General features: G+C 36.1%; 1 protein-coding gene across 1 annotated transcript in view; it reads right to left on the bottom strand.

Moving 5' to 3' along the window:
- The window catches only part of LOC102742624 (transmembrane protein 135), a 50,888-nt gene that overhangs the window by 22,933 nt on the left and 7,225 nt on the right, over positions 1–20,730 (bottom strand). Inside the window, exon 4 of the mRNA XM_081798433.1 lies at positions 8,827–8,868. Coding sequence (XP_081654559.1) covers positions 8,827–8,868 — 42 coding nt within the window. The remainder of the gene's footprint in view (positions 1–8,826; positions 8,869–20,730) is intronic.

Raw genomic sequence — 20,730 nt, 5'->3', positions numbered from 1 at the left:
ATGTCATCTGCAAATAGAAAAAGTTTTACTTCTTCCTTCCTCTTTTCTGATCACTGTGGCTAGGACTTTCAGTACTACGTTAAATATGAGTGGTGAGAGTGGACATCCTTGTCTTGTTCCTGACCTTAGGGGAAATGCTCTCGGTTTTTCACCACTGAATATTATGTTAGCTGTGGGTTTTTCATTTATGGCTTTTATTATGTTGAGGTGTTCCCTCTAATCCCACTTTGCTGAGGGTTTTTATCATGAATGGATGTTTTATATTCTAAAATGCTTTTTCTGCATCCATTAAAATGATCATTTGGTTTTTATTCCTTCTTTTATTGATGTGATGAATCACATTGATTGACTTGTGAATACTGAACCACCCTTGCACCCCAGGAATAAATTCCACTTGATTCTGGTGAATGAATTTTTAATGTATTGTTGGGTTCAGTTTGCTAGTATTTTGTTGAAAATTTTTGCATCTATGTTCAGAAAGAGATATTGGCCTGTATTTCTCTTTTTTTGTAGTGTCTTTATCTAGCTTTGGTATCAGGGTAATGTTGGCTTCATAGAATAAATTAAGAAGTTTTCCTTTTCTATTTTTTGGAATAGTTTGAGAACAGGTGTTAACTCTTCTTTAAATGTTTGGTAGAATCCCCTTGTGAAACCATCTGGTCCTGGGCTTTTGTTTGCTGGGACATAGGTTAACATTCTCCTACAGTCTTTGATTTCTGTGCTTCGGTTGTTACTTCTCCCCTTTCATTTCTAATTTTATTTACTTGAGTCCTCTCTCTCTTTTTATGAATCTGGCTAAAGGCTTATGATTTTGTTGATTTTTCAAAGAACTGGCTCCTGGTTTCACTGATTTGTTCTATTGTTTTTTTAGTTTCTACTTTATTTCTGCTCTAATCTTTATTATTTCCTACCTTCTACTGGCTTGTGTCTTTGTTTGTTGTTCTTTCTCTAGTACCTTTAGATGTAAGGTTAGATTGGTTGTTTATTTAGGATTTTTCTTGCTTCTTGAGGTAGGCCTATATTGCTATAAACTTCCCTCTTAGAACAGCTTTTGCTATATCCCAGATTTTGGACTATTGTGTTTTCATTTTCATTTGTCTCCATGTATTTTTTATTTCCTTTGATTTCTTGGTTTACTCATTCATTGTTTAGTAGTATGTTATTTAACCTCCATGTATTTATGTGCTTTTCATGTTTTTTCTTGTGCTTGATTTCTAGTTTCATACCATTGTGGTCAGAAAAGATGTATTTTTATGACTTCAATTTTTCTGAATTTGTTGAGACTTGTTTTGTGGCCTAATATGTGATCTATTCTGGAGAATGCTCCACGTACACTTGAAAAGAATTCTGCTGTCTTAGGATGGAATGTTCTGACTATATCTGTTAGATCCATCTGGGCCAGTATGTCATTCAAAACCACTGTTTCTTTGTTGATTTTGTTTGAATGATCTGTCTATTGATGTAAGTGAAGTGTTGAAGTACACTACTATTATTGTATTACTATTGATCATTTTCTTTATGTTTGTTGTTAACTGCTTTATGTATTTATTTGGGTGCTCCCAAGTTGGATTCATAAATATTTACAATTTTTATATCTTCTTGTTGGATTGTATTGTTTATGATCATACAGTGTCCTTTGTCCCTTTTTACAGTCCTTGTATGAAAGTCTATTTTGTCGATATAAGTTGCTACTCAGGCTACCTTTTCACTTCCATTTGCATGATAGATGTTTCTCTATCCCTTCACTTTCAGTCTGCATATGTCCTTAAGTCTGAAATGAGTCTCTGGCAGGCAGCATGTAGATGGGTCTTGCTTTTTTATCCATTCTGTCATCATGTGCCATGATTGGAGCATTTAGTCCATGTACATTCAAAGTAATTATTGATATGTATGTATTTATTGCCATTTTGTTACTTAATTATGGTTATTTTGATAGTTCCTCTCTGTTCCTTTCTTCTCTTGCTCTCTTCTTTCATGATTTGTTGGTTTTCTTTAGCAACATATTTGGATTCCTTATTTATTTATTTATTTTTTAATTTATTACTGTTTTTGACTTGTAGTTACCATTAGGTTTATATATAACATCTTCTGCATACAGCAGTCTATGTTCAGCTAATGGTTGCTTAATTTTACTCCTCTCCTCTCCACATTTCAGATATTTGGTATCATATTTTACATCCTTTTATTTTGTGCTTCTCTTGACTGATTTTTATAGATATACTTATTTTTTTGTTGTTTTTGTGCTTCCTGTTTTTTCTTACTCTTACTTATGATTTTTGTTTTCCTCTTACAAAGCCCCCCTTAGCATTTCTTGTAGGGCTGGTTTAGTGGTCATTAATTCTTTTAACTTTTGTTTGTCTGGGAAATTCCTTCTAATCTAAATGACAGCCTTGCTGGATAGAATATTCTTGGCTTCCAATTTTTCCCTTTGAGCACTTTCAATATATCATACCAGTCCCTTCTGGTCTGCAAAGTTTCTGCTGAAAAATCAGCTGATAGCCTTATGGGGTTTCCCTGTATATGTAACCGTCTTCTTTTTTTTTTTTTTTACAATCTTTAAAATTCTTTCCTGGCGCACCTGGGTGGCTCAGTTGTTAAGTGTCAGCCTTTGGCTCAGGTCATGATCCCAGGATCCTGGTACTGAGCCCTGCATTGGTTTCCCTGCCTGGTGGGAAGCCTGCTTCTCCCTCTCCTACTCCCCCTGCTTGTGTTCCTGCTCTCGCTCTCTCTCTGTGTCAAATAAATAAAATCTTTAAATAAAATAAAATAAAATAAAATTCTTCGTTTATCACTATTTTTTACCATTTTAATTACTATGTGTCTTGGTGTGTACCTCCTTAGGTTGAATCCTAACAGGGGGATTTCTGTGCCCCTGAATCAGGATCTCTGTTTCCCTCCCATGATGTGGGAAGTTTTCAGCTATTACTTCTTCAAATACATTTTGGGCCCCCCTTTCTCTCTTATGCTTGATGGAGTCACTGAATTTTCTAAGTCTATTCTCATTATGTAGTATTTATTTGTCTCTCACCTGTTCAGCTTGATTGCTTTCCATTACTCTATCCTCCAGGTCACTTACAGGTTCCTCTGCTTCCTGTAGCCTACTGTTTATTTATTCCATCTATTGTATTTTTAATTTCATTTATCGAGTTCTTCACCTCTGATATGTTATTTTTTATCTCTCTTTTTTTAAAGAGTTTATTTATTTATTTGACAGAGAGAGACACAGCGAGAGAGGGAACACAGCAGGGGGAGTGGGAGAGGGAGAAGCAGGCTTCCTGCCAAGCAGGGAGCCCGATGCGGGGCTCAATCCCAGGACCCTGGGATCATGACTTGAGCTGAAGGCAGGCACTTAATGACTGAGCCACCCAGGCACCCATTTTTTATCTCTTTGTCAAGAGTTTCACTGATGTCCTCCACCCTTTTCTGAAGTCCACTATCTTTATGAGCATTACTTTAAATTCTTTATCAAGCATCTTACTTTTTTCTATTTCACTTAATCTCCTGCTGTGATTTTGTCCTGTTTTTTCATTTGGGACATATTCCTCTGTTTCCTCATTTTGTCTATCTGTGTCAGTTTCTCTTTGTTAGGAAAGTCAGCTACACCTTCTGCTCTTGAAAGTAATGGCTTCATAAAGAAGAGGTCCTGTACTGCTCTGCAGTACAGTGTCCCCTGTTCACCAGAACCTGGCACTTCAGGGGAATCTCCTGTTTGTGTTGCTTGTGTTGTGTCTGAGTCGCTTTTTCTTTCGGTCCAGACATCTTCATTGACTCTGTATCTGTTGTGGGCTTTGCTTGCTCTTTGTGGTGTTAGTGAGACACAGGCTGCGAGCTCTGAGAAGACATCAGGTGAGCTAAGGGCTGAGGTCAGCATGCTTGGAGTGTGCCAGTCCTCAGCAGAACACATGGGCAAGGCACACTGCTAGCAGGTTAGGTAGCAAGTGTCTGCGCAGTGCTGCCCACAGGTGGCCCTGTGTTTATGCTGGGCAGCAGGGGAGGAAAATGGTGCCTGCCACCTCCTTTGTTCCCAGAGAAGTCCCCTAACACACTCAAAATCAGTATAAACATATCTTCCTCCTGTTTGTCCCAGGCACTATGCAAACTGTCATTTCTATGTTGCCTATGGGCTGCTGTATCTTTAAAGGCGGGATCCAGCTATCACTCACTCTCCCATCTTGCCCAGTGCTGAGCCAGCTGACTTTTTAAGCTCCAGACTCCAAATCCTGTGATTTATACAAACTCATGGAATTCAGCCCCTCTGGTTTTCAAAGCCAGATGTTATGGTTTGGGATCCCTAGTGTGAGAGACTGTTTTCTTTCCCCTCTCTACACCCGTAGCTCCCTCCCTCCTGTGGGCAGCTCCCAACCACTGTTTCTACCCTTCGTAACCTCTCAGATGCAGCTTTTTTTTTTCTTTAAAGAGTTCATTTATTTATTTGAGAGAGAAAAAGAGAGAGGGAAAGCACAGAGGGAGAATGAGAGGGAGAAGCAAACTCCCCACTGAGCAGAGAGCCCGACATGGCACTCAATCCCAGGACCCTGAGATCATGACCTGAGCTGAAGGCAGACACTTAACTGACTGAGCCACCCAGGCACCCCTCTCAGATGCAGCTTCTTTACATTTAGTTGTGAAGTTTGTTCTGCCCATCTTTGGATTGCCCTCTAGTGTATTTACACGGATGTGAGTGATATCTAGTTGTCAACATGGGATGGGGTGAACTTAGGGTCCTGCTACTCCACCATCTTCCCAAGCTTCCCAACAATGCACATATTTTAAAATCAAATTAACCAAGTAAAATACAGCATAACACTTTTATGATGCACCCTTTTAACTTAAGTTACCACTTTTTAAAGATATTACACACCTTGAGGTTTTTTCAAACAAAAAAGCAGGTGAAATATTTACTTGGGTCTACTAGTTGATCAAAAAATTCTATTTTTTTGTCTAAATTCTACTAATAGTTACAATTGAATGAGGTTCTCATTTTTCAGTATAAAGTTATATCTCATGTCACTTTGAGTCATAAAATAGCTGCAATGCAGTATTAGGTCATATAAAGATATTCAGGGAAATGGAGGAATCTAAAGACTGAGAATCATAAAATGGTCAAGATTCCATGCATTCTCACATAATTTCATTAGAAAACCTTAAACTCAATATTATTCTAATCTAGTTATTTCTCTTCTGAAAAACCTAGTATCTGGGAGAAGACACTATTCTTATCTCATCAAAACTGGAGTATTTTTTTCCCAGACAATGCAAAAGAAAAGAAAAGAAAAAAAGAGTTGCTACCATTAGATATCATTCAATCAGTATCCTTTACTAGTTTTCCATTTTTACTGTTTGTACCTTCACTATGAATCATTGCTCTTATAAAGAATAACTAAGCTTTCTTAAGAGAACTCTACCTGCTGAACTTTCAGAAAATACCATAAAATGCAGACAAAAACAAGGGATCAGTAATACTACACTAAGGTTCTGGAACATGGGACCTATGACAAATAGAATAAGAAAATGTAAACACTCAGAAAAGAGAGGTGAAAAAAGCTATTACTATCAACAACTGTATCCCATCTCATTCGGACAAACTTGGTAAAATATCTAGCTTATTAAATCATAAAGGGCATGTAATGAGATTGTCACAAGGTGGCAGCTGTGCAGTCTCAGTAGCTGTTATTCCAAAAGAATTTGGTTCTTAATCATGGGTGTGCATGGAGAGTTCAAGGTCTGTACTACTGTTCTTTATAAACAAGACAAAAACTATGTTAGAACAGATAAAATCATCTCTCTCACACTGTTCATAACACTGTTTCTCTTTTGGCCAGGACTAACCATCTCAGATTAGAGGTCACTTCCTTGGAGAAACTGTCCCCACCCAAGCTGCAGTGAGTTAGCAATCCTTCCCTTGTGCTATCAAGGCCCAATGAGTCCCCAATAGCAGAAGCACCTTATTAGTAGTTTGCATCCCCCATTAAACTGTGGGTCTGTGAGACTCTATACATCTTTTGCTATTACACCCCAGGGACTGGCACATAGTAAAAATTTAATTAATACATACTGAATGATCAAATATAGTAATAATGAGCATTTTCTGAACATTTACTATATGACAGGACAGTACAGAGGAGTAAATCATTTAATCCTCATAGCAACACTACGAAGTAGGTGCCATCATTTCTGTGAGAGTTAGCATGAAAAAGCATTTGACCACATCCAAAAACAGTTATTACTTGGACCCAAAAAACTGTCTGACTCTAAAGCCTGGGCTCTTAATCACTAAGCTGCCTATACACTTCTAAGTATTAAACTATGTTGATGCAGGTTTGGTATACCATAAGGCTCCTGAACTGGTTCCCAGCCTTTGACTCTATCCTTGACTCTTTCTGTCTGTTCTCATAACTTCTACTAAATTAGCAAGAATTAATAACCATTTTTTTCCAGAATATTTTCCTATAATACAGAGTAAATTCTAAGTGCAAATAGTTCAATCCAGCCCCTTATTTTGAGTGGATTTGACGAAGAGACACAAAAATATCGGATACATTTTGAGTTTCTGTAAGGATTCTGGGAGCCTATGGAGAGACACGGGAAAAGGCAAAGTTTTCTCTTTAGGAAAACCAACTTTTGATTTTGTTATAAACTTTTGACATAACATAGAATCTTTACATTCAATGCAATAACAACAAAAAGTTATTTTCTGAAATGTTTCATGATCTTTCAATGAAAAATATAATATGAAAAAATTACCGCTGTGTATTATGACTTAGTTACTGTTACCACAGAGTTTCCACAACCAAAGATACTCTTATTCACACAGGGGACTCAATTTGTCCCCTCCCAAACTAGCTCCCTTGCACACCATTTGATTTTCTGTTAATAGCACCTTTTTCATGTACTTAGGTTTTTTTTTTTTTTTAAAGATTTTATTTATTTATTTGACAGAGAGAGAAATAGCGAGAGCAGGAACACAAGCAGGGGGAATGGGAGAGGGAGAAGCAGGCTTCTTGCTGAGCAGGGAGCCCGATGTGGGACTCGATCCCAGGACCCTGGGATCATGACCTGAGCTGAAGGCAGACGCTTAACGACTAAGCCATCCAGGCGCCCTGTACTTAGGTTTTCAAAACTTGGCTTGTAGCAAGGATTGGAGGGAAAGAGGAAGAAGGAAAATATCAATCAGTAGGTCTTCATTTCCTTCGACACCAGTCTCAACATTGCCTCTTTCTCTTTAATCCTCCACTGTCGCCAAATCCCAGTCCTTATCACTTCATCTTTCTTCCTTCTGATTCTCTCTTTCACAATGTCTGTCCCAAATACTGTGGCCAGACTAATCTTTCTGAAACAATGTCAACTACCCTGCTCAAAACCCTTTAGTGGCTCTCTACTGCCCATCTTATCAAATTCAAATTTGTCTTCTTTTTTTTCTGTTTAGGTCTTCCATAATCTGGCCCTGCTCTGACCATCATTTAAAAAATCAAAAAACCCTACAAAACCTTATGATCCCTAAAATAAGCTTTTCATACCCATTAAGTTGATTTTCCCACTCTTACCTCATATTTCATGTTTATAATTTTCATACTTTTGCTAACATTATTCACTTCTACCCAGAAGGTTCCTCCTCTTCCCTTCTAGTTCTCTAAAGCTATCCTTCAAGTGCAGTTTAAGGCTTATCCCCATAAGAATAATAATAACAGTAATAGCCAACATTTCTTGAGCACTATGTGCCATGCACAGTTCTAAACACTTTTCATGCATTAACTCATTTGATCCTCAAAATAACCTAAAAAAGACAATCATATGAAATCTTTAGCATACCGAAGCCTACCCTAATTTTTCCCTCCTATACTTATAATAAATACTCCACACCTAATCTTCACTAAGCATCTACTATATGTACTTAGAAGAATAAAAGAGGCAACATTTATAATACAAACTGGAAGAGCATTAGGTTTCAAGTAAGTATATGCAGTCACTGTGTGACATTAAATTAGTTAAGTATTCTAAGCCTCATGTCGCATGGGCATAAAAATACCCATCTCACAGAACTGCTGTGAAAATTTTCTAATCTATGTGAAAATGCTTGGTGAACTGTAAAATACAATGGAAGTGCTGCCAACCAACTTTTCTACACTATCTACTACTATCGGCCAATAACTATGGCAAGAGATGGCATACAGGGTGAAAAGCAGATTCTAGTGACTCTAGTGAAGCTTATGATCCAAAATGTGTCTGACATGAGCCCTGTCCTAATGAAGCCCATAATGTGGTACCACACAATTCAGTATTTAATTTTGCAGTAATTATTCACATGTAGCTTTGTTTTTCCAATGCTCCTTGAAGAGAGAGTTCTTCTAATTCTTTCCTAACACCCAGTGATATGAGGCACACAATAGGTCCCAAAAGCAGTTGTTGATTTTTTTTTTTTTTTAAAGATTTCACTTATTCATTTGACAGAGAGAGACACACTGAGAGAGGGAACACAAGCAGGGGGAGTGGGAGAGGGAGAAGCAGGCTTCCCGCGGAGCAGGGAGCCCGATGTGGGGCTCGATCCCAGGATCCTGGGACCATGACCTGAACCGAAGGCAGACGCTTAACGACTGAGCCACCTAGGCACCTCCAAAAACAGTTGTTGATTGACTGATTTTTAGGGGGAAAGAAATACAATAAATTACTCTTTTAATAAAATATCGTAAAAGTGACTGTGACTGCTGCAATTATTTTGGGCTAGAAAACTGAGTCGATAAACATCTATTGTAATTATGCGCAATATTACTTTTTGAAAAAGTTAACTTGCAAATTCTCTCTTAACATAAAGGTAAATAAACTACTTACCTAAGAGCAGAGAATGTAAATCCTTTCAAACCATCTTTGCACCTAAAACAATAAAAATTATGATAAAGTAACAATTTTTGAAATATAAAGTAGTATATTAAGTAGCTATTAAAATTTATTCTGAAACAGATTACTTTTATTTTTAAAATTTTTTTATTTTTTTAAAGATTTTATTTATCTATTTGACAGAGAGAGAGAGACAGCGAGAGAGGGAACACAAGCAAGGGGAGAGGGAGAGGGAGAAGCAGGCTTCCCGCCGAGCAGGGAGCCCGATGCAGGGCTCAATCCCAGGACCCTGGGATCATGACCTGAGCCGAAGGCAGATGCTTAATGACTGAGCCACCCAGGCGCCCCTGAAACAGATTACTTTTAAAAGGTGAAACTTTTAGGACAGTGATCTGAGCAGTACAAATGCAACAAACAAGCAAGCCATCTTACACAGGATGATTAAAATTTCCTATGTCAAATTAACATAATTTAAGGCTCAACTCTCCTATTTGCAGGTGGAAGAGAGATTTAAGTATATCTTCTAAGGGCTCCATGTGGACTTAAAATGAAGGCTCGGAGTGGAATATTCATTTTACCCAATCCCTGGGGGAGCAAATTGTTGAGAAGAAAAGGCCAAATACACCTGCTGGGTATTATGAATAGATCAATTCAAGGTCCTGACTTCTCCCTACTTATTAATTCAGTGAATGCAGAGCAATGTAGAGCTGGCAGGCACAAAAAGGCTTCAAGTTTAGTTCAACAGTTTTAACTTTTGAGTAAGCCCAATCAGAATGGATAACATAGCAAGGGAACAGAGTGGGGGTAAGGGGAGGGCACAGAGGCAGGAGTTCAAATAATATTTATTGAGTATTTACTATTGCTGGACATTGTTTTGGGCACTTTATATGTGTTGTCTCATTTAATTATATCACACCTCTATGAATAAGTATTTCTCTATTCTATAGCTGGGCAGAGTCCCCCTCCCCCCAAACGGGCAACTTCCAAGAGGTCACAAAATAAATAATAGTCGGAATTCAGGAAAAAAAAGTTCCTCTGACTTAAAAGCTGTGGTTTTCTCTTATACCTCCTTCTGAAATAGTGTATTCCTTTTAACTGGGGGAAGGTTCAAACTGCATGAGAATTAAAAAAAGATTCTCAGATCTGCAAAAAATATTTAAACAAGATTTTAAAATGGGGACATTACTATACTAGTCTTAATGGCCTGCTTTATAAGTATGATCAAGTTACTAAAGAATTGTTGTATATCTAGTATCAGAATCCTTTGGAGAAACTATAGAGATTGGTGATACAATGATGCTCAAATGTATGTTAATTTTAGACACTGGATATTCTTGGATAAAAAGTACAGCCTCAAATCTAATTGGGCAACTCTCTCAGTATACCTTTTATATGAAAGGTCACAAAGGAAATGCATAAAAATATAAGAATTCCTTCTGAACAAGTCTAAATGTAGGTATTTTTACTGGGGGACACACAGAATCTCAGAAAAGAATTTAATTCGTGTGCATAGATCTTTTAAAACACTTAAGAATTCATTTTAATTAAGAAACATGATCTACTTTGAGATCATGTTAACAGTGAGAAATGTAATCACAGAATTTAGCTAACATACTATATAATTACTCACCCCACACAGAATGAGGGTAAAGGCAAAAGAATTCATATGTTAAGCTAAAAATATGCATGACAAAATTACAGCATTAACATTCTTAAACTTATCTTTTTTCCATCTGAAGTGTTTCTCAGTAATTTAAAACCCGTAATTGGGCAATTTCTAGATAGGTGGGGTGGTGAGCGGGTTAGGCTAGGCGTCTACTGACTGGAAAACAGAAAGCAGCAGATTGATTAAAGATTATATACAAGTGGGAACAAATTTTGGCTTTGGTATGCTATTGTTAAGAGATAGCCATTTATCTTTGTGCAATGCTGAATAGATAAAGGATTCTGACAACTTGGTCTAGTCAGGATTGCATATTTGTGACCTTAAACAATAAATCTAATTGCAGACCAAACATCAAAAAGTAGCTTTCAAATAAAAAAGGGCATGTACAAATAAATTTGCAATTTCATTATGATGGAAGTTTGGTTCTTTCAGCAGAACCCTGTGGGAAGCACTTCATATTGATAAAGTCTTAGCCCGAATTCAAAAGGGGCTATTCTTCTTTCCATTCATGTGTATAAGGTCTGTTAATGTAATTGAGGGTCAGATGTCTATGTCAAAAGAACAAAAAAGTAATTATTCCCCTAAAAAGAATCTTTAAAATAATAATATTGCCCTGCATTTTGATACCAAGAGTATTGTCTGAGCCTTAGCCTAACTATGAAACACTATCGTAATCTGAGTTAAATGTAAAAAGTATGGTATGCACAGAAAGATTTATACAGAACAGACCCCATTAGAAGGGGCCTCACTATTTAACAGATCAGTTATTATAATGCAAATCAAATTACTTTCTGCATTCACGTCTTAAGGCTCACTGATTTCCTCAACAAATACTGACTGAATGCCTACTATGTGTAAGCACTAGTTTCAGATCTAAGGAAGTAACAGCGGACAATAGAGAATCTCTGTTTCCATTCAGGTGACATTCTGGGCCAGGGAAAGGTACGAGGAAAACAAGTAAATATGTCTGGTGGTGATAAGTGCTAGGCAAAACACGACGCAGGGGAAGAGGAGAAACAGATGTGGTCAGGCCTTCTTATCTTAGGTAGTGTAATCCAGAAGGGCCTCTCCAAGAAGGTGAAATTTGATGATGTGATCAGAATCCTTACAGGATGGAGGGAAGAGTATCTGATTGAAGGAAGAGCAAGCACAAAGCTCCTGACTAGTTTTCGTGGCACTGAAGGAGAACAGCAAAGTAGATTACTGTAGCTGGAACAAAAGAGGGGAGGGAAGCCGTGGTAGGAAAGGAGGTCACAGTCACAGTGGAGGAGGGAAGGAGTGGTCCAAAGTTCTTGGTAGGGCCCTTTAGGCATGGTAAAAGAAAACAAAAAAAACAAAACCTCAGCAGAAGAGTGACAAAGACCTGTCTTAAATTTTAAGATAATCTTTGGTTGCTCATTGGAAAACAAACCACAGGAAGGCAAGGTTAACAGCAAAGAGGCGAGGGGCGCCTGGGTGGCTCAGGCGGTTAAGCGTGTGCCTTCAGCTCAGGTCATGATCTCAGGTCCTGGGATGGAGCCCCAGCTCCCAGCTCAGCGGGGAGTCTGCTTCTCCCTCTCCCTCTGCCTCTCCCTCTGCTTGTGCTCTCTCTGTCTCTCAAATGAATAAAATCTTTAAAAAAACAAAACAAAACAGCAAAGAGGTGAATTAGGAGGGGAAAGACGATTGTGGCTTGACTAGGTCATTAAGTGGTAGAGGTAGAGAAAAGTGGTAAGACTCCAAAGGTATTTCAAAAATAGAGTTGGTGGAATTCCTTGATGGTACAAGAGAAAGAGAAAATTTATAAATTATTAAAATATTTTTGATTTGAGCAAGCAAAAGGATAAAACGTCCGTTTACTGAAGTGAGGAAGATTACGGGAAGAACAGGTTTGAGGAGAAAATCAATTTCGGACATGGTAAGTTTGAGATGACTGTTACCTACAAATGGAAATGTTAATGAAGCAAGTGGCTGCTGTACAGGTTTGGGGGTCAAGGAAGAGGGGTGATTCATCTATAAGTAGAACTTAAATCCATAGTACAATCATCTAGGAAATAAGTGCCAATAGAGAAAATACCCAAGGACTGAGTGTATTTTATTTCTCTATATTTTATAGTGCAGAAAATCTGTTCCATAGGAAAAAAACAAAAAACAAAGTCATTTCTCTTCCTAATGAAATTGTTCTCTAATACAAAGTCTCATTTTTATTTTTGAGCGTGCATAAATGTAATGCCTATAACTCATGTACACACAGACTTTTCTATTAGTTAGCCTATAAATGGCAGAAATATCTAGTAAGAGTCAATCGTAGTTACTGAATCACTACATTTGCAAGGTTATGTGCAAGGTTCAGGAAAGAGGAGGAGGAAAAAGTGCAGCACCATATCAAACAACTTAGGTGATACACAACTTATTAGAGAGGTTCAGGCTGGAATTATACACTGAGGAGAAGAAAGTATGAAGTTTAATACTGTTATTAGAATAATATACTTGGTCAAATGCCAATGAGAGGGGGAACCCACAAACACAATTTTTTTTTTTAAATTGTAAGTGTAAATGATAGTTTAAAAAAAAAAACAATTTGCCCACAAAGATTCTTTGTCTCACGCTTAATTTCCATGAAATTATTTCCAGAAGATACTTTTATTTTTATTACCAAATTACACCAGCAGATGTCACTAGTAAACCATTTTCTGAAGAGTTTGTAGCTCTGATTTATCATTTTTTGCATGTTTTCCCTTAAAAACACATTTACTGACACTTGAAATGTTGTTAATCTTAGCTACATTGCATTAAATTCCCACAAGTAAATATCGTCATATTAGACTTTTAATTACAGCTGATGTTCGTTCCTATCATTCTATACAGTTATGAAATCTTTAAGAACACCCCACCATTTGACACCAACATAAAATCTGATATGTACATGTCCTATATCATTATGGTCTCTCTTAAGCTGAAAACAATGAAAACTATTTTGTTTCCCACTTTTTTTATTTGGTAAACATAATGGAATATAAAAGATGTAGTACTCAATAAATCTTTAAAATATTTCTTGAAGCAGTGCATGCTACAGTGGAAAAGACTCTTGATTTGAATGATTCACAGTCATAACTTCACTACCAACCTGGAGTAAATCATTTAACTTTAGGGTTCAATTTTGTTGTCTGTTAAACAAGAGCCTGGAAGTAAATTACCTTCATAATTGACTGACTGAATGTCTTCTAATTCTGAAATTCTACCAATTATTTTATCATTTTATTTACTGCTGGTGTTATTAGAAATCACAATAGAAAAATAGAATGAATTATTCTGTCACTAGTAACATAAACAAAAAATTGATCTCACCATCGAGAATAAAAAAATTTTTTAAAAACCATACAAACCCCCCCCCTGAATTTGCCTTGAGATTACTGGCCTGCTACTAATATTATTACATTTGCTTATTGTTTTGTAATACTTACTGATGTGGAACTTATTCCTGCAAAGGTTCAAAGGGAACCTTTTCTTTTTTAACTTTAAGATTACAAGACCAACTATTGGATTAGTCTGCTATAGAAAGACCTGATAAGAAATACCATCAAATAAAAGAAGGAATTCTATAGATATAATCTCAATAATGATTAAATGTTACATTATTATCTATATTAAATATCAATGCTGAAATATAATTAATGACAAAATGTAAAAATGTTGTTTATATACATATGAAAAAGTGGTCAAAAAGATATATCTGAAACCCTGATAGTAGGCTACCTAATGAAGTCGAATGGGTTAAGATGCATGAAAAGAACATAACCTTTTACTCTCTATATTTATATATTACTAAAAAAATTTTTACAAGTATATATTTATATATTGTGTAGTTTCATTTAAAACATCAATACTTGAGTACTTAGGAACAGATTAAACAGTGCAAATTATTCATCTCTATTTCACCCCCACAATAGCAGAGAATGTAAACTCAAAAGTAGTCAACTTCACTGTTGTAAAAGTTTTGTAAAATTACTAACTAAAGTAGATAGTTTAGATTAAAATTTTCAGAAACTATATCCCCAATCAACATGGATAATTAGGTGACTACAAGGATTAAAAAAAAAAAAAAAAGAAACATGCATAAGTATCAATTTCAGAGTTCTGTCCATTTTTAATCACTGAATTGATTAAAAGGAAACTCAAATATTGATTAAATATTACATCATCTATCTTTATTCGCTCAAAAGTCATTTCTTTATTGGGCAGCTAATACACAGAAAACACTGTATTGCTTATTTCTTGAGGAAGGGAAAGATAAATTATATGCCATCTCTGACCATAAAAAAAAAGGTATATGCAAAGCTCTGTGTTTGTTTCTCATAAGAATAAAAATAACCTTGACTAAAAGTTATAACCTTGACTACAAGTTATGACACAAAATTTCTTGTATCAGTAGTGCTTCTCAAGAGTTTAATTACTCTACCGTGCTTTATATTTATAATTCAGCTTCAAATTTCTTTGTCCAGTCTTTTTCTTCATTTATCTTCTTAAATTATTTGATTTGAGAAAAGCAGTACATGCAAAACCATAATTAACGATGCTAAAAGACTGGCAATAAATAGAGATGAATTAGATGTAAAATAGTTGAGTACATTGATAAGTCTTAAAATATTCTATTCTGTTGATTATATTGTAATCACCTAAGTCACTCAGTATCAAAAACAAGTTATATTATTATATGTGAACAAAATTATTTAAAACAGAAAATGCTTAAAGTTCAGGCATATAGAAGGTATAAAAAGAATGACATATAAAGTTAATTATAAATAATAGTTACAGAATAGCTGAATCAAAATCAAAGTTTTGATTTGTCTAATTATTACTGGTATTTAAAACATAAATATATTTGGAGTGAATATGACTGAAAAGTTTAATGTGAAAGTTAAAAAAGGAACCAGAATGCCTATTTAAATGCTTCAAATTTGTGACTCACTGTTGTATTTATTATAAAGAAAACTCATGCAATTTTATATAGTTTTTTTTTTTTTTAAATGAAAGAAAAAGTTCATGATTTTACTGAAATGTTTTAATATACTGGGGCACCCTGGGTGGCTCAGTGGGTTAAGCATCCAACTCTTGATTTCAGCTCGGGTCATCAGGGTTGTGAGATCGAGGCCTGCGGGCAGGCTCCTCGCTGGGCATGGAGCCTGTTTAAAATTCTCTCTCGCCCTCTGCCCCTCCTAGCCACCCCACCCCCGCCCCCGCTCATGCACACTCGCATGCGCTCTCTCTCTCTCTCAAAAAAAAGTTTTAGTACAGCATTGGGAGATCTTAAAATCATATATCCTAAACCAATACAAGCATTGAAAATGACATATTCCTGAATCTAGTTGACTTCTAAAAAAGGAAGGTTATAGTACATCCATAAGTTGATTAATATATTTATGTTAGAGACTGAGCAGCCCTGGTATATTCTTATTTCTCTGGCTCCCTTTTCTGGCTAGATATATGCCAAGTCTAGCCCATTCAGCAGAGTTGGACAGGATTAATGTATTTGGTGGTTTCCTAATGTTAATGAAAATGTCAATGTTTCCACAAGGGATGTGCAAGTTCTGGGATTAGGCTGCTCTTGAGGCCATCTGCATCATCTTTGTTGAACTCAACTTAAAGTTAAATTTTTCTTATTTTGTTTTGAAAACTCACATAAAAGAATAAACCACTTTTTCTAATTAATTTTCCTAATCCATTTTCAAGTGTAGAAACTCATCTAAGTACTCAGTTATAAATTAGTAACTGAAACTTGATCAACAACTATAGAATTTTGGTTGACACCTGTTTATCATAAGAATAACAAAAAAAGATCGACATGGAATTAATTCCAGCCTTTTGTTTTCGTTTTGTTTAAAAAAACAAACAAACAAAAAAAACCACTTCACTGTCCTAATCACATAGCATGCTCCAATAGCTTAAATCAACAATTTCAATTTACTACTCAGAACTTGGGGTGCTCAATTAAAATACATTCATTGCTTACATACACACAAGAGACTTTTTCTCTTAGATCTAATATTATTTGACTAATAGACTGAGAGAGCTCAGTTTCAGTCTGCATATGGCACTGTATATGAGAAAGCAAAATAACTAATGTTATGTTCCTATCTTAAGAACCTCATATAAAAATCTGAAGTTGGAATAGCAACAAATCAAGAAATTTGAAGATGATTATTTTCTTTGCTTCATGAACACATTATATATCTTCAAACTAATTTTCAACTGGATTTCATTAAATATAAGTGAATTCTCCAAGAGCATCAAAAATGTTATTTTTGATTCTGGCAAATATTTTACAGTACTTTATTTCATATGGAATGGAACACTGGTGTTTAGCTTTGTTCTCAAGAACCTAAGGGACGTTACTGAAGCAGGCAGCAGTTACGGGTAATTAAGTGTGTTTGTAAGTCCCCAGATGATTATTGTGCACTTTTTCTGGTGTGTCCTAAATATGAACCAAGAATCACCTACAGAATGTTTCTAAAAGAAATGCTAATTAGGATGAATTTCCCTCCCAAAATGAAACAGTAATAGCAATACTAGTCAAGCTTTAAAATACTTGTAAAAGGAGTAGATTTGAGTTGTATTGGACCTAACATGAAAGGCCTGTTTGCAGTTGCTGAGGAAATGGCATGTGTTTAGACCTGACAAATTAACTAGAGGCAAAGGCCAAATTTAAGATCAAAATGGTGTTTTATGTAAATCCAAGAAAAAAACTTTGCAAGTTCCTTAAGATCATGGCATTGCAATAGCCACAAATTATTTACATTAAACAGAATTATAACCACAATTCTGAACCAATCCATTTTTTAAAGACTTCAAGACTGGCAAGTATTTTCATTTTTTCTCCCTCCCATAATGGTTGTAAAAGATTAAAACAATGTTTTCAATTATACAGAATCTTTAAATCAACATTAATTTGTTTTCAAATGCATGTTGGTATCTGTGTCATTAAAATAATAATGGCAATTGGTTTTCATACTGAACAAAATAAGCAGCTATTTGAAACTATAACATTAGGCCATGCTTTTTCATAAGTTTATGCTTATTCAGTATCAAAGTTCAAATCTAAAAATAAAATACGCCATCTATAGGTAATGGAGCAAAAACAAAATTTTGGAAGCTTTTAGAAAACTATTTTCTGATTGAGCATTACAGAGTATCCTAACTCTAAAAGAAATACATTTATTTCAAATACTGCAGCGTACTTCATGCATCTCAAAGATTATGAACTTAATTTGTGGTATGTATAATAGAAATTGGGCAAGTTAACACATACCGGAATTTTGTTGGCCGAAAGTATTAGAAAAATGGAATACTGGAACCTGAGAGAATTATATTTTACAAATTAAGAAACCAAGGCCCAAAGAGGTTAAGTGATCTGCCTGAAAACAGTTTGTTCCTAGACACCCTCACACAACACTAAAATCATTCTACATCCCAGTCAACTCCCTTCCTGCCTGCTGAGGTCTCCCTGTGGAGGAGAAATACCACAGAGAAGCAGTGGGACCTTGGGCCATAGAAAAGAAACCACAAAACATCTGAACACAGAGAGCAATGCTCTTCCAACTAGTTCTATGCAAAGACTTTACACAGGACTGAAGCGCATGGAACCAATTTCCATTTCCTCACTTCCACATGTCTCCTAGCTAAACCTGACGTACTGGGGAGTGTCCTTTGGTCAAGACTCCATGCTGGCCTCTCTCACCCACTTCCTCTTCGACAATAGCTATTATTCACAGCAGTCTCTCCAGGACTTCCTGGACAATCGTAAGGCCTACCCTTGGTATTAATTTGCCACCTTTAGCAACAAAAACTCCCAAAGCACCTCAATGTAAACATGAATACAAAAAACAGTACTGAACTGAAGCTTCACTGTGTTTCATTACAGACCAAGTTAGAAACTGGACTTCTGAAAGAGACTCTCCTTCATCTGTCTCTCAGTAGCGAACTCTATCAGTGTTACGTTCAGATGCATTTCACACTTTCTCACTTCTCATTTTGGTCATCTGTGGTCCTTCCATATGCAATGACCTCTTTAACTACCCTCCTTTTTTGAGAGAATTCCTACTAAGTCCATCAGGATGGCATTTTCTCCCACAATCAGATGTGACTGTTTCTTTCTCAAATTCCCTTTGCTCTTTGTATATTTTTAGCAGCTTTTATTTGAATCTGACTAATATGATAGTAATTTCCATGGTTATCTAATCCACTCTACCAAATTTAGGGTTTCTTACGACATTTTGTGTGTCCATGTTCCACAAATCAAAGGAGCATTTTACAGAATTTACTTCTTTATTAATGAAGTTGGGAAATATTCCGCATTTTGTTGCTGTAACATTTATTAAGTAATTAGAGTATCCAGGAATATGAACTCACGGGCTGTATCAGGAAAGGTGAGTTCTCAAACTGCGGGCTCTGAAGCACCTCGGCATCTAATGGTAACTTGTTAGAAATGCAAATTCTTGGTCCCCACCCCAGACCTACTGAATTCAGAAACTCTAAGGGGCCCAACAGTGTAAAACCTGTACAATCGCCTTTTAACAGAATCTTCACGTGATTCTAATGCATGCTCAAGTTGGACAACCACTGGGCGAGGTTATGTTGCCGTAATAAGATTTCAATGGCTTTCAACATTTTTTTTTCCTTGCTCATGTTACATGTCAAACAAGGGTTGGCAATGGCTCGTCTTATAGGTCATTTTTATTTCAGACGTTAGGGTGAGGAAGAAGCATCTATCAGATCTGCTGGTTGTCAGAGCAGAGAAGAAAAGAGAATATAGGACACTATATTCTGACTCAAAGCTTCTGCTCATAAGTAAACATAAATCATTTCCACTCTTATTTTATTAGTCAAAGCAAAGCTAAGGCCTGGCATGAGGCCAATAGGATAGGGAGGAGCAGCAAAGGTTTCTGAACAATAATATAGTCTACCATACGAGCCAGGTATATTATTCTTGAAGATCAATTGTATTTGTTTATTACATTTAAGGAAATTCAAAGCACAATTCCCCCTTTCCTCCCAAATCCTACCATCATTTAGTTTTTTTCACAGTAACTTTAATATCTCACTTTAAATAATCCTAAAATCTTTTGGTACTGGTTTCAGAAATAGGCTTATCTAAAACATACTAATTAGTATTTTACATATATGCATAAACGTGTGTGTATGTGTTCTAGGCTCCATTTTTTCGTATTTATTAAAGCATTCAGGAAGTTAACATTGTTCAATTATGTATCCCAAGTGCCTACAGCAATGCATAGCACATTAGTCACTCAAAAGATATATGTTGAAAAAGAGAAATTTTTATCTGTGTAGTAACTGATAACATCATACTTCATATATTTCTAATTGGGTACCAACTTTCTTGGATTCTTTTTTTTAACAGCAATTCTAGAGTTTGGGGGTTTTTCACATTCAGTTTCTAAAGAAATTTGTGTATATTTTTTGAGAAACTTTTTAAAAAAGATTTTATTTATTTTGAGAGAAAGAGAGAGAGAGAGCACGAGCAATGGGGAGGGACAGAGGGGGAGGGAGAAGCAGACTCCCCGCTGAGGAGGGAGCCTGACCTGGGGCTCGATTCCATGACTCCGGGATCAACACCTGAGCCAAAGGCAGATGCATAGCTGACTGAGCCACCCAGGTGCCCAGAAATTTGTATATGTTTAAATTAGCTACCCTGACACTTATTAACAACTTCCAATGATTGTCCTTAATATCAATTTGTATTAATTTTTTATACTGATAATTTGGCATGAATTTATATAGACATAAATATGCATAAGTAAGTCTAAAATATGAGTCGCTCATCTTTTTTTTAATGAGTTTTTTTTTTTTTAAGTAGGCTCCACACCCAACATGGGGCTTGAAATCATGACCCTGAGATCAAGAGTTGCATGCTCCATAGACTGAACCAGCCAGGTGCCCCTAGAGCTATTTTAAATACCTCAAATGCAATGTAAGTGACTGTAATGTAAAACTATCAAGTCTAAAAGGCAGGACTGGGATGCTGATATAGTTAGCTTGTTAATTTACTAGGATTTGTACCTGAGTAAAAAAAGTAAGACTGTAAAGTTTGTAGACTGGGGCATTATTCACACTCATTCATCATTCACTTATTCACACATTCAATATTTCTCAAATATTTACTCTGAGTTGACTATGTACCAGGCAGGTTGCCAAGTGCTGGGAATAGCTATTTTCCCTGTTTTCCAGAAGTTCACAAT

The sequence above is a fragment of the Leptonychotes weddellii genome, chromosome 11 (genome assembly GCF_054177405.1).
Source record: "Leptonychotes weddellii isolate Sample4059 chromosome 11, ASM5417740v2, whole genome shotgun sequence".
NCBI classification, from domain to species: domain Eukaryota; kingdom Metazoa; phylum Chordata; class Mammalia; order Carnivora; family Phocidae; genus Leptonychotes; species Leptonychotes weddellii.
This window is presented reverse-complemented; position numbering and strand designations above follow the sequence as displayed.